The following is a 14,588-nucleotide window of genomic DNA, read 5'->3' on the forward strand; positions in this document are numbered from 1 at the left end:
TGTCTGTTTGAATATGAGCAGGATGTCTCAAAAGGTTATGGATGGATTCAGACATAACTTGGTGGACAGGTTGGGTGTGTGACAAGGACGAATTGATTAGATTTTGGTGAAGATCCGGATGCTAGAATTTTTTTTAAGTGATTCTTCACCATTGGGAGATGGGACAAAAATGATGTATAGCACGATATATCAAGTTATGGACATACCCGGATGAAACTTGGTGGATGAGATGGATGGGCGACAATACCAAGCAGATTAGATTTTTCGCTCTGGATTCAGATCCGGCATATCGGTGGGATACAAAACGTAAAATGTTGAGCCTGGTTGGAGGTATGCACTACACCAAGTGCCGTTGTCGTTTACCGCATGTTACGATGATGGTAGCAGCCAATAAGAAACTCTTGTTAAACAGTGCTGGCTGGCATGGGTGTTTAGTAAGTTTGGTAGGACTGGTGTTCACACGTCACTTGACTGTCGTGCCATGGCCCAGTAAGGCCTTGTTATTCGACTGCATTCTGCAATGTGGTTTCCTGGGTGCTCTTCGATCTCGGCCCGTCTTCAGTGACAAAATGAAGGTGATGGTTTTGATTTTGTTGGAAGCAAAATATAATAAAACAAAAATAACCGAGATGATAACAGAGGGCTGTTTAGCCATTGTTTATCAATGCTCCAGTAATATGGTGGCAATAATCAATGCCACAGAATTTTGTTTATTTTAGGGCCTATTTTTGCATTGCAAGGCTCTACTGGCGTTAAATATGAGGAGCATCTTGTTTTTAGCCTTTTCAGGCCATAGTCTGGTGGAGAGCTCAAAGCAACCTGCTTTTAGCATGCTGCTGCTGAGGATTCCAAAGTATCAAGTTTGCTGTCCTGCTCAGTTTGTACACACCATTAGGATTAGATTGCTCTAATGGCAAAGAAAAAGAAAAACTTTGACCTTTCTTGGAACACCTGTGGGAAGGATAACTTAAGGTTACTGTTTGTCTCCTACACCCCTTTCTCCAGGTCGATGCAAAAGTTGGAGGAGATGAATATTAGCATGGAAGGTCTATCCCCAGATATACCGGGTATAGAAGAAGAGGTTAACCACGGGGGTAATTTCCCGTCACCCGCCACCCACTCGCAGACCGGAGACGCGACTGCATCAACTAGCAATGGCGACAAGACCATTTTCGTAAACATGCCACAAAAAATGTCAAAACCTGCAGGGAAGATGCCTCGGCCTCAGGAATCTCCAGTTCGGTTTTTGACCTCCAGAAGCAGTGTTGAGAGGTAAGAGTGAGGCAAATGGGGTGAGGTGTGTGAAACTCACTTGGTGTGAGGCAAATGGGGGAAACCACTGTATTTGAGGATTGAGATGGTGATATTTGCTCGTGAGGAAACCTTGGCCTGCAGGCAGCATTTATCACCTGGGAACGCATCCTGGGCAAGTCTGTCATGTTTTGAGAGATGGTGTGACACAAGGGTATTGTTGAACCTGCTTTCCCATCGTTCCCCAGTGAGATTGCGGATGGACATGGCTCTGAAAAGTCTGGGGCAATGCACGGGGGAACCACGCCGGTAAGTATCTAAACCTTTCACATGGTCAACTTTTATCCTAACTGTTCTAGTGCAATTGTGAGCGATATAACTTGAGGATATTGATGTGAGTTAGCTCTTGAATGGCCATTGTAATTATGATGAGGGAGACTTTCTTCCATTACTGATAAATCTCTCCCCCAAAACCTCCAGTTTTCATGCAATTAAATCGATTTATTGAGTAAACACAAACTTCCATATGCCACAACAAAATGCTCATTCAACTAGAACGGCACTCTTCGGCATCGCGACGTCAACCGATATACCTCTAACCACATTATTATATCGTTATACATACATGTACCAAGTTTGATTTCAATCCCTTCAGGCGTTCTCAAGTATCAAATTTTTACCTGACATGACCTCTGACCTTTGATGCTGAAATCTAATCAGTTCGTCTTTGCATCATCTATATATACAAGTGAATCCTCTTAGATTGCGCTGAGGTTCGGGCATGGAATTTCTAGGAGGAAGTATAATTTGTATGCAATGAAAGTACATGTAATATGGGATCGAGTAAGATTTGACATATCGAGTCATTTGTAGTAAGATTTGACATTTGACATACGAGTAAGGTAAGACATGACAAAGGAACAGAACCTTGGGCCGAATCTCGCGCTTCACCAGTGCGCGTGCGCGAATTTACGTCACGTCGGCAGCGAGAAGGGGTTCCCCAACACGAACCAATCAGGAACTGCCACGTCACACTTATATGATCTCAGAATTCCTGTGACAGGAATTCGCGTTACACTGGCTGGAAGTCATTCGCTAGAGGCGCTTCCTCAGCGCTAATAAAACACTGTGTGTGTGTGTGTGTGTGTGTGTGTGTGTGTGTGTGTGTGTGTGTGTGTGTGTGTGTGTGTGTGTGTGTGTGTGTGTGTGTGTGTGTGTGTGTGTGTGTGTGTGTGTAATGTTACCGATAGACTCCTAAACGGAGAGGCTCACGTACTTGATATTTGGCACAGACATGGCCATTGAGCCTGGGACGAACATGGCTGACCTAAAAATGTATTTCATAATATGTTTTTACCATATTTTTATCTCAGCGCGAAATATTATGACCGGAAGCAGAGCAGCGCGCTGATTCGCTCAGAGCGATCACGTGATGTTCGTTGCCGCCATTAACTCATTTACGCGTTCGCACGTATTTCAGAGCGATTGCGTTTTTGCCGGGTACTTCTGCATGATTACCATTTAGCATGATTTAGCATGTTTCACATAGATTTGTTTTCAGCGAGCAGAAGTACCCGGCATTGTACGAATAATATATATATAGTGCCGTGTAGGGCGGAGTGATGCCGCTGTGGGAGGGACCGAGCAAGGTCGCTGTGGGCGGGACCGAGCGAGGTCGCTGTGGGCGGGCCCGGGCGAGATCGCTGTGGGCGGGGCCGAGCGAGGCAGCTATGGGCGGGGCCGAGCGAGGCAGCTATGGGCGGGGCCGAGAGCGGTTGCTGTGGGCGGGGCCGAGCGAGGTCTGCGTTAGTGCTTTGCCGTTGTCGTTGCCTGGTATAAAAAGATGGTGCTTGATGCTCTCTGCGTCAAGATACGGACTTGATGTCCGTATCTTTACAACAGACATTCCAATGATGATGATAAATAAATGTAATACCACTCAAGGAAGGCCCACAACTCAAGAGAGTGGAAAAAAACAATAAAATGAACAAAAATACGGGGAAGGAGGAGCAACCACTCAGAAGAATGACAGAAAATCATTTCCCTTAAATGTACCGTGTTCACCAACTAGCACGACCAGATACAGGACACCAAAATAATTTCCCTTACACATATCGTGTCCACCAACCAGCAAGACCATACCACTTACCTCTGGATCAAACTGTATTGCAAATATTTAAACGGTTTTTACATGCTGCCGTCTCCTAGCAACCAATGAAAATTTTCAAAAATATTGTAGCTTCACTTTTCACGGAGTTTGAGCGTTCTATATATTTTCAATTCAGTGCGCCCGACTCGCTCACGTACTTGATTTGTGGCATAGACATGGCCATTGGGCCTTCACGGTGTAATTTGTGCGAGGATTTTGTCCGAGTGAGCTTGAGTCGAGAGAGCGAATGTACGGGTTGGGAATGTACGGGTCTCACTTCCCCCGCCCGGCAACGCCGGTACTGGAGGGCGTCCCTCACCCTCCCCATCCCCTCTCCCCCCTTCCCCCCTCCCCCCTTCCCCCCTTCCCCCTCCCCCCTCCCCTGTCCCCCCTTCCCCCCTCCCCCACTTCCCCCCTCTCCCTCCCCCCTCTGGCCTCTCCCCCCTCCCTCATCCCCTTCTCCCCTCCCCCCTCTCCCCCCTCCCACCCCTCCCCCCTCCCCCTTCCCACCCCCTTCCCCCTCCCACCCCCTCCCATCCCTCACCCTCCCCATCCCCCCCTCTTCTCCCCTCTCCCCCTCCCCTCCTCCCCCTCCCACTCTTCTCCCCTCCCCCCCATTCCCCTCCCCTCCCCTCCCCCCCCCCCCGTTCCCCTCCCCTCCCCTCCCCCCCGTTCCCCTCCCCGCCCCTCCCCCCCGTTCCCCTCCTCTCCCCTCCCCTCCCCTCCCCCGCCCGGCAATGCCGGGTACTTCTGCTAGTAATATATATTTGTACCAAGTTTGGTCAAAATCCCACATCTGGTTCACAAGTTAGCGCAGTAACATAATTTTTTCCCTAACATTACCTCTGACTTATTGACCCTATAATCTAATCTGTTTATCGATACATCGTAGTAATACTTGTATCAAATTTGATTGAAATCCCTTCAGCCGTTATCAAGTTATCGCGGTAACCAAAACCGATCACAGACAGACAGACAGACAGACTGGCAACCCCAAAACACAATGCCTCTGGCGACTTTGTCGTTGGAGGCATAAAAATCCAAAGGGTAACATGATTGTTCAGGTATTCTCTTGCGAGGCTCATCGGAATGTTTCATTGCTGTAGTTATTTAATTTAAATGAACATTTTAAAGCACATGTCATCAGGTGATGACATGATGATGTATTGATGTGCCATCAGGTCACATCAATACGTTTTTGCCGTCGGTTGAATTTTTTTTTTTTTTTTTTTAACCTGCAGCTATGATCAAATGAACCTTACAACCTTATTGCTTGCAAATCACTTGTGCGCTCAGTGGCAACACGCCATTCCCCTGGGGTTCGTGTGCATGTTGCGATGCCAATCGTAACCAGAGGATAGCGTGAGAACATTGAGATGCAGCAGTCATTTTGTTCCGCAAGCAGATTTGTTTGCCAAAACAGCTTGGGGCATGTGAGCCTCATCTTGGCATGAGGGTGTATGAAAGAAATGAGATAATGCTAGGGGGTTAATGGAAGAGGAAAACGCACAGGTAGCAGAATATGATTAGAGTTTGCCTGGATAGTCGTCTCTTCCCCTATTATGTTTGGAGTAGATTGAAGAGGAGGAGGAAGAAGAGGAGAAGGGGGGGATGATGGGAGAGAGTTGTGGAGGATAGAGCATGATTGGTGTAAGACTTGGGGAATGAGGTTTATGAGTAAAGAAGAGGATGTTGCTCAGGTATTTGATTACAATGCAGCTGTTAGAATTCTGTTCGCTGTTAGAATTATAAAATTCAAAGGAAGAATTTTAAGAAAAAGACTGATATTGAGGATTTGAGTAAAGTCTCCTCTTCTTGTGCCACTCATTATGGGTCCAGGACTATGCGAGAAGTCCTTTCTCAAAGCTTGCATCTTTGGAGGATCCACAGGCTGTGAGAGCCATCGCTTTCCATCCATCTGGAAACCTCTATGCTGTGGGTTCCAACTCCAAGGCCTTACGGATATGTCAGTACCCCGAGACCTTCGAGTTCCGGTACAACATCGGCCAGCAGAGTTCATCAAATGGTTTAATGAAAAGCTAGTTGATTGATTGCTTTGTAAAAATGCATTTCAATGTTGACCTTTGCCCTGAGGGAAATCCCATTTTGTCTGCTTCCAGGGAAGAGGTCCCTGAGCCTCCTGTGCTTTTCCGGCGAAACAAACACCACAAGGGATCAATATACTGTGTGGCATGGAGCCCACGTGGAGACCTGTTGGCAACTGGCTCCAATGACAAGTGTATCAAAGTTTTGCCTTTCAACCCCGACTCAGGAAATGCAACCGGTGAGTTGGTGAAACGAAGCAACATTTGGGGAAGAATCAATAGGAATGAGGGACCTATGTGAAATATTGCAGTATTTATTTATTATTTTTTTTAATTTTTTTGTGTACACAGTCAAGGCTCATGTAAGATCTAACGCATTAAACACGAAATCATGCACGGACCCATAAAACATACAATAAAGGGAGCGGGAGACAAAAGGGGGGAGAGAGGGAAGCACACAATCACAACAACAGTAGAGAACAGGGACATCAGGAGATCTGTGGGAGGTAGAGGGCTTGGAGAGAGGGGAGGGAAGGGGTACACAGTATAAAGCAAATGATCACTACTAGGCATTTCAGGAAAGAAGTTGGAGATTGAAAGAGGTGGATTTGGGGTGTTTTAACGGGGGTAAATAAGATCAAGGTTTTGTATGGGGGAAGATGAGAGATGGTGGTGTTCAGCTGTTTTAAAGACCTGGAGGGAGGAGTGGGATTGAAGAGAGTGGGGGAGTTTGTTTCAGAGGTGGGAGAAAAGAGGAATGAAATGGTGTCCATGTGTCCTTTCTTTCCTGGAAGTTCTAGCAGTGTCCAGGTGTTTTATACCTCTTCCACCCCCCCCCCCCCCCCCGCCTTCCCATGCCTCCTCCCCCCAAGCCCTCTCCCTCCCACAGATCTTCCAATGCCCCTGTTATCTGCTGTTGCACTTGTGTGCTTCCCTCCATCTCCCCATCTTGTCTCCCACTCCCTTTATTGTATTGTTATGAATTTTGGGGAAGAGTGATATGTAGATCTGTGTAGGTATCACACTCTGTCATGAAGAAGAACCATCTCGATGTACATAAGTACAGGACCTGTCTAGCCCGGATGTCGGATTAAATTTGTATATATGTGGTCATACGAGGATGGCCTTGTGTTAACTGGAGTAGGGATTATGCTAATTCCCCTGTGTGTGAGACCTGTTTATTTATCCATTGTCCTGTATGGCAACGCACTAGACATGTAGAGTAGGCAGGCCCAATAGTACACACATCCTAATAAAATTCCCCCCACAATAAAACTCATCGGAAGTGCAGACAGGAAGCGCCCACACATTGCGCCAACATGGCGATAAAACATTGCTCAGGCAGGCTGAGGCCATGCCCACCTCACAACGGATTGGTCGAGGGGGTTTGATGGGTAGATCACACCAATGAAAGGCCAGAGTAAGGAAGGACTTGTGATTGGCCAGGGGCAGAGCAAAGAGCGACCAGCTGATTGGTGGAAGGAAGCAACGGACTGATTGGCCACCGACCGATGGCGTGAGAGAGAAGTGACGTGGCCATTGGTGGAGAATTGAGCCTGTGGTGTTGGCCGGCAGGGATTGGTGGAGACAGGCGGATGACGTGACGAGGGATTGATAAAAAGTGGAGAGAGACCGACATTTTCCCTCTTGCGCTGGACCCTCCCTTGTTCTGGACCTTCTCCCTGCGCTTGACATTGCCCCTTGCATTCTTGGCCCTTGCTGATTGACCCTGGACTCTTACTCGTTGGACGACGACGGACGGTGGAGAGACTGTGGAGTGCTGACAATTCTCCTCCCCTGCGTACACGTATGGGACCTCGCGAGCGATCGCGCGGGGACGTGAGGCTTGCCGCGGCAGTGTATGCTGGCCTAGCAGCGCGGAGCGAGAGGTTCGCGCCAACGACCGGGTGGTTCCCGCCAACACCAGATCCGCGTCCGGACTAGGTGCTCAAGTTTGGCGACCCTGATGAGATCCCACGAGTTGGTTGAAATAAGTGCAAAAATTACACGTATTTTATTTTCCAGTTTCTTTCATCCCTTCGTCTCTGTGTTATACGTCTGTTGTGGGAGCGCTCCATTTTAGAAACATTAGTTTGTAACCGGCGCATTTTCTTGTTATTGGATTCCGTTAAATAAACCTATTATTATGAAAGCCTGCTTGGAGTTTGCAAAAAAGCACCTAAAGGACTCTCTGACTGTGAGAAACAAGATTCTGTGGGCTTTCATGTGTCTTTCACTGAGGAGAGGCTTCCGTCTGGCCACTCTGCCATAAAGCCCAGATAGGTGGAGTGTTGCAGTGATGGTTGTCCTTCTGGAAGTTTCTCCCATCTCCACACAGGATCTCTGGAGCTCAGCCAGAGTGACCATCGGGTTCCTGGTCACCTCTATTACCAAGGCCCTTCTCCCCCGATTGCTCAGTTTGGCCGGGCGGCCAGCTCTAGGAAGAGTCCTGGTTGTTCCAAACTTCTTCCATTTCAGAATTATGGAGGCCACTGTGCTCTTGGGAACCTTCAATGCAGCAGAAATTTTTTTGTAGGCTTCCCCAGATCTGTGCCTCGACACAATCCTGTCTCTGAGCTCTGCAGGCAGTTCCTTCGACCTCATGGCTTGGTTTTTGCTCCGATATACATTGTCAGATGTGGGACCTCATATAGACAGGTGTGTGCCTTTCCAAATCATGTCTAATCAATTGGAGTTCCCACAGGTGGACTCCAATCAAGGTGTAGAAACGTCTCAAAGATGATCAAGAGAAATGGGAGGCACCTGAGCTAAATGTCAAGTGTCATAGCAAAGGGTGTGAATACTTATGTAAATGTGATATTTCAGTTTTTTATTTTTAATAAATTTGCAAAACTTTCTAAAATCCTCTTTTCTCTTTGTCAATATGGGGTATTTAGTGTAGATTGATGAGGGAAAAAATGAATTTAAACGATTTCAGCATTCAGCTGCAACATAACAAAATGTGAAAAAAGTGTAGAGGTCTCAATACTTTCTGAATGCACTGTATGTGAAATATTGCAATATTTTGGTAGGATCAATAGAAATGAGGGACCTATGTGAAATATTGCAGTATTTTGGTAGGATCAATAGGAATGAGGGACCTATGTGAAACATTGCAGTATTTTGGTCGGATCAATAGGAATGAGGGACCTATGTGAAATATTGCAGTATTTTGGTAGGATCAGTAGGAATGAGGGACCTATGTGAAACATTGCAGTGTTTTGGTAGGATCAGTAGGAATGAGGGACCTATGTGAAACATTGCAGTATTTTGGTAGGATCAGTAGGAATGAGGGACCGATGTGAAACATTGCAGTATTTTGGTCGGATCAGTAGGAATGAGGGACCTATGTGAAATATTGCAGTATTTTGGTAGGATCAGTAGGAATGAGGGACCTACGTGAAACATTGCAGTATTTTGGTCGGATCAATAGGAATGAGGGACCTATGTGAAACATTGCAGTATTTTGGTAGGATCAGTAGGAATGAGGTACCTATGTGAAACATTGCAGTATTTTGGTAGGATCATTAGGAATGAGGGACCTATGTGAAACATTGCAGTATTTTGGTAGGATCATTAGGAATGAGGGACCTATGTGAAACATTGCAGTGTTTTGGTAGGATCAGTAGGAATGAGGGACCTATGTGAAACATTGCAGTGTTTTGGTAGGATCAGTAGGAATGAGGGACCTATGTGAAACATTGCAGTATTTTGGTAGGATCAGTAGGAATGAGGGACCTATGTGAAACATTGCAGTATTTTGGTAGGATCATTAGGAATGAGGGACCTATGTGAAACATTGCAGTATTTTGGTGGGATCAATAGGAATGAGGGACCTATGTGAAACATTGCAGTATTTTGGTGGGATCAATAGGAATGAGGAACCGCCAGTGCCCCTCCATAAGTATTGGAAACAGTCGTCAAAGTTTTTACTATTTCTATATACTCAAAAATTTGGATTTGACATTAAAAGATGAATATGAGGCAAGAGTACATACAGAAGGTCATCTTTTTTTTTTTGGTATATCTATGGATATGTTTTACGATTGTAGAACAAAAGCACTTTTATGTCCAGTACCCCCCCCCCCCCCCCCTTCCCCTCATTTTAGGTAAGCAAAAGTAAATTAAAGTAGTTTATTTTATTCATTTATATTTTATGGGATTTTTCCCACCACAAAGCCTACAAGGTCACTCGAGGTGGGGGCTACACAAAGAAAACAAAAGCAGAACAACAAGCCCCTTGCACTGAAACAAGACAAATGTAGAAAGTTGTCTCTTCACAGAACAAAAAGGACTGGGAGGGGTGAGCTAGTCTGCTTCGAGACAACAGTGCCTCTACCCCCATTTTTGGTAGACTGCCGACGAAGGCTAACGAGCTCAACCCACCCAGGTTTGAAATCAGAGGTGTCCGATAGTATAATAGTTAGTATTTGGTTACATGTCCCTTGCATGTAATAACTGCATCGAGCCTGTGACCCATTACCATCACCAAACTCTTGGTATCTTCCATTGAGATGCTTTTCCAAGCCTTTACTGCAGCCATTTTCAGTTGTTGTTTGTTTTGGGGGGTTCTGACTTTAGTCTCCTCTTCAGCAAATGAAATGCTCCATTGAATTAAAATCAGGAGATTGACTTGGCCAGTCTAAAACCTTCCACTGTTTCCCCGTGATTAAATCCTTGGTTGTGATGACAGTGTGTTTTGGGTCATTGTCTTGCCGCATGGTGAAGCACCGCCTGATGAGTTAGGAGGCATTTTCTTGTACATAGGCAGACAAAATGTTTCTGTACACTTCCGAATTCATTCTGCTGCTGCCATCATAAGTTATAGTGCCTTCAGAAAGTATTTACACCCTTTGACTTTTTACATTTTGGTGTTGCAGCCTGAATTTAAAATGGTACAAGATGATGCAAGGTGGTTTGCAGTAGTACTTTCCATGTACAGTGCTCATCATGCATGATCCCTTGCTTTCAGGTCCAGACCTAGAGTTCAACATGCATGACGGTACCATACGAGATCTGGCCTTTTTGGAGCGCCCAGATTCCGGGGTTCCTGTGCTGATCAGTGCAGGAGCAGGGGATTGTAACATTTACACCACGGATTGTAGAGCTAATCGAGGCCTTCATGCGTTGTCTGGACACAAAGGTTTGCTTTTCCACATGGCGTGTGGTGTATACAATTCTTGAATCCTTTGCCAAAAGAACCACTGACCTGCACTAAACCCTTCTGTCACACATTGGCTCCCCACAGGACATGTGTTGGCCTTGTACACATGGGGGGGTTGGATGGTGGCATCTGGCTCGCAGGACCAGATGGTGCGATTCTGGGACTTGCGCACCCCTATCTGCGTCAACGTCATCGGCACATCCTTCAATGGACCTGGTGCGCCACGTGGTTTGAATTGTGCAGTGTATTGTGTGGTATTTTGGCATCGTGGAGTAAGACAACTGGAAGTGGTTTGATGGAAACCTGGTACTGCACGTCCTCAGGAAGTGCTGTGGCCTCTTTGGCTGTGGAGCCGAGCGGTAGACTGCTGGCAGCTGGACTCGAGGACTCTTCGTGCCTTCTTTATGATATTCGTGGTGGCCGTCTTGTACAGGTGTACAAGCCACACTCTGCTGATGTCCGCTCTCTCAATTTCTCGACCGGTGCACACAACCTGCTTTCTGCCTCCTATGATCACTGTGTAGCTCTCACTGACCTTCGAGGTTAGTCTATAGAGATATCCATTTGGATTTCCTTTCATCTATTGCTTATTTGCATTTATTTATTCCCAATCGACCCTTGTCAATCTTGCTTCTTATGTCGCTTAAGCCTTGCAATATTGCCATCCCATGATCTGTCACGGTGGCGTTCTGCTCAGGTGACCTCACGAAGAAACTGCCGGTGTGTATCGTCGCCAAGCATTCGGACAAGGTCATTCAATGTCGATGGCACCCTGAAGACATGGCCTTCCTCACCTCTTCTGCAGACCGTACAGTTGCTCTGTGGGGTTACCGAGAGTGATAGCTTGCTCATTTTTGAGAGTGCCCGTTTAAGTATTTGTCAATTTATTATTGTTTCGCAGTCGCAGCTTTGTTTTTGTCAGGCACAAGTCCTGTTATACTCATTTGCTTCCACCAGCGTCGTGATAGGGCGTTCGTTAGATAGGCGTACAGGGCAAGAACCTTGCCTCCATTATATTCACAACTTAGTGCTACGACTGGATGCTGCCTGCGAGGTGTAACAAACGACTACGTTGTTGCCAATGTAAATGCGATGGGATTGCTCAACGGCAATGCTCTTTGAACCATGAGGGCAGGCTGACGAGTTTGCACGTCTTCGTGTCGAACTAACATTACCGTAACATGCGTTATGACGTCACCGATACTTTTGATTTTATAATCCGGGGAAATTAATCGTTTCCATTTGAATTCTTGCGTAGACTTCCGTGCCACAAGTCCGTTGTAAAGTTTATTATTTGGATATTTCATTCTGACTGGAGGATCTGTTGTTGTTCATTCGACCTTCTTTGGAGATGAAGTATCATTGTGGTCCAACCATTAATAGCGAGTATATTTATGAGAAGTGGTAGGTGAGTGATGGACAAACTAGAGGGCATGTGCGTTTGTTTTGTATTTTGTTTGCACACTATTCTTTGATGCGGTATGTTGCACATATTGTGCTGTTAATGGTTACAAAGTGAAAGCTTTTACACCTCGTCCAGAACTCGTTAGAAACTTTTTACTTTCTTTACAATGTTCTGAGGCCAATTTTCTTGTTGAAGTTAATCCTTTGATGTCCAAGATGTGCATTAGAAGCTGAGTACAGTACAGTATTTTTAAACGAAGTCTTTGAGATGTTTGATAATATAATAGCAAAATAGGTTTTGGTTTCCCCCAGGGAACAATCTGGCTGTTACCCTCAGGTAACAGGTTTTTTTTTGGGTTTTTTTTAAAGTAGATTGAGCCTCCGTTTTATCCCCTAACTAGCAGAGCCAACATGATGCAGTTGTGACAGTGGTGCTGAACTCACTAACATACGTATTGCATAGTTCGTAACAAAAAACATGTTTTCCCACGGCAACAACAGAGCTCACATTGGAAAATAGGATGGTGGTAAAATAAAACAACTGCCACAGCATCTCGGTGTTAATTCGGTGGCGTTCCATGCAAACAAACTGGGAACTCGCCACTGCAGTTGCAAGCGGAACAACAATGTGCAAAAAGGGACGGCTAACAAGGCAGCGGTGACCATTCGCAAAGCATCAACCACCGATTCAATTTGAGGGTGTCGATTTATTGAAGAGCAACGTGGGAATTTAGAGCGTTTCATCGAGACATTTGCATCCCGTCTTTCACAAATGTACGGACATCTTGATTGAGTCTTTACACGGTGATTTCAAGCAGAAGGGATACCAGCTGAACGACCTTTTAAAAAGGTGATTGTTCCAGCTTGTTGTGCCCCACTTCGTACATATCTCTGCACGCTCTGAAAGGTAACTTGATTTAAAAAAGGGAAGTTTAGTTCAAAATGCAGCATTTTGTAGTGTATCCAAAAAATCAAGAGGATTACCCAAATGAAATGGCATTGATTCGGGATATTTTGAAGAGCATCAGTGAAAGTGTAAAATTCGAGGAATCGTTGCACATTTCGAACAAAAAGATAGGAAATTTTCCTTGGTATGTGGTTCGTCAAATTTTCAGTTCATGCGCATTTAAAAGGGCTCATAAAACAATGGAATGGTTTCATCTACTCCTGGAATGTACTTTTTTGGCACTTTTATTTATTCGTCCAAAAACGATCTTTCTGGCCAAGAAAATGTGCATTGCTGCAGTGAAAGCTGGTTTGTCCAGTACAAAGCTTTGGTACACGGAGGATTCATTGAATGCAGACATGCTGTGCTTTCTCTGCATGAAGCTTGTTTCCATCTAGAGTAGTGATTGTACATGACACCATTAGTATGACGAGCAAATCCAATAAGCATATCAGGTTTTGGGGTTTCCTTGCAAATTTATGATCAAATTTCCTAACAGTGTTAACTTATTTTTCTTGAAATGTATTTTTTTTTTTTTTCGTTTGTGCGGAATAAATATTTTGTGCATATTGTCCAATGATGCACTTTAGAATTATCTGGATAGCAGTGTCGACACGATTTGCCGTCTCACTTCATCACTGCTTCTCTCGTGCCGATTCCTCTTCATCACGCATAAAAGGAGCTCTGCATGCTTGTTGGCATTCTTGGAATCATACGGGGAGATGTGGCAGCTTGTGCTTTGAGACGTGCAACTGGCAGCTTTTTTTAAATGTATATATATATTCTTTTTCAATGCACGTTTAATAACGATGGCTAAAGTGAGACCAACAGTTTAACTTCCATAATCAGGCGATGCACTACTCTGCACCTTACATGATAACGTCTCTGCACATACATGGCACAGTGTCCGACTTGCATCGATGCAGGAGCAACATTTCCGCGTTTTTAAACCTGCAAAGTATTACCATATTAAAGTGTTAGTTTATATTATGTTTGGCCTAAGTTAATTTATGTGAATATTCTACAAACTCCCCCGCCCCAATCTGCATGTTTTTTTTTTTTTAGCCAGGGTACATTAATTATTTAAGAGCGTTGAATTGCTGTAGGGAAGCATCTTGTGTACGGTGCATGGAATCACCATTGCAGTGACAGCACTTTCTCATTTGAGCTTGGTCGCAGACTTTATGGATTACGTTTTGCTCGAAGAGTGAATGAATTATAATTCTGCTCATTCAGAAGGTTACATAGATTTTGGGTCAATTTTTCATGAAACTCGGAAATCTAAAGGAAACTACTCTTTAGGTTTAATGTTACAGCTTTTCCTCATTAGTGTTATTTTATTCTCGATGCTTTGACTGTAACGTTTTGCTTCCAAAATGAATAAAAATCTGAAATGTCCTTTATTTATTTATTAAATATCTTGACGTAAGTACTAAGTATACATGTCGAGATCGAAGACCTCAAGGGAAGGAAGAAGAAGAAGAATCAGAGGAAGAAGAGCAACAATGTTTAATAAAATCGATTATATACACACGTGTGGAGCGAGGCTCAAGAATGCGCCGCCTACACGCAGCGGGCAATTCCTCAAGACACTCGCTAAAAAATAAGTGGAAAGGCATTTCATTTATA

At 44.9% G+C, this 14,588-nt stretch overlaps 1 protein-coding gene across 1 annotated transcript in view; it reads left to right on the forward strand.

Moving 5' to 3' along the window:
- The window catches only part of WDR47 (WD repeat domain 47), a 33,187-nt gene extending 18,830 nt beyond the window's left edge, over window positions 1–14,357 (forward strand). The window contains exons 4-11 of the mRNA XM_078769088.1: window positions 1,006–1,272; window positions 1,500–1,560; window positions 5,240–5,394; window positions 5,521–5,684; window positions 10,418–10,588; window positions 10,694–10,825; window positions 10,933–11,151; window positions 11,307–14,357. Of these exons, the coding sequence (XP_078625214.1) occupies window positions 1,006–1,272; window positions 1,500–1,560; window positions 5,240–5,394; window positions 5,521–5,684; window positions 10,418–10,588; window positions 10,694–10,825; window positions 10,933–11,151; window positions 11,307–11,449 (1,312 nt within the window). The 3' untranslated portion in view covers window positions 11,450–14,357. The remainder of the gene's footprint in view (window positions 1–1,005; window positions 1,273–1,499; window positions 1,561–5,239; window positions 5,395–5,520; window positions 5,685–10,417; window positions 10,589–10,693; window positions 10,826–10,932; window positions 11,152–11,306) is intronic.
- The last annotated feature ends 231 nt before the right edge of the window (window positions 14,358–14,588 follow it).

The sequence above is a fragment of the Myxine glutinosa genome, unplaced genomic scaffold (genome assembly GCF_964187855.1).
Source record: "Myxine glutinosa unplaced genomic scaffold, kmMyxGlut1.1 SCAFFOLD_1085, whole genome shotgun sequence".
Taxonomy (NCBI): Eukaryota; Metazoa; Chordata; class Myxini; order Myxiniformes; family Myxinidae; genus Myxine; species Myxine glutinosa.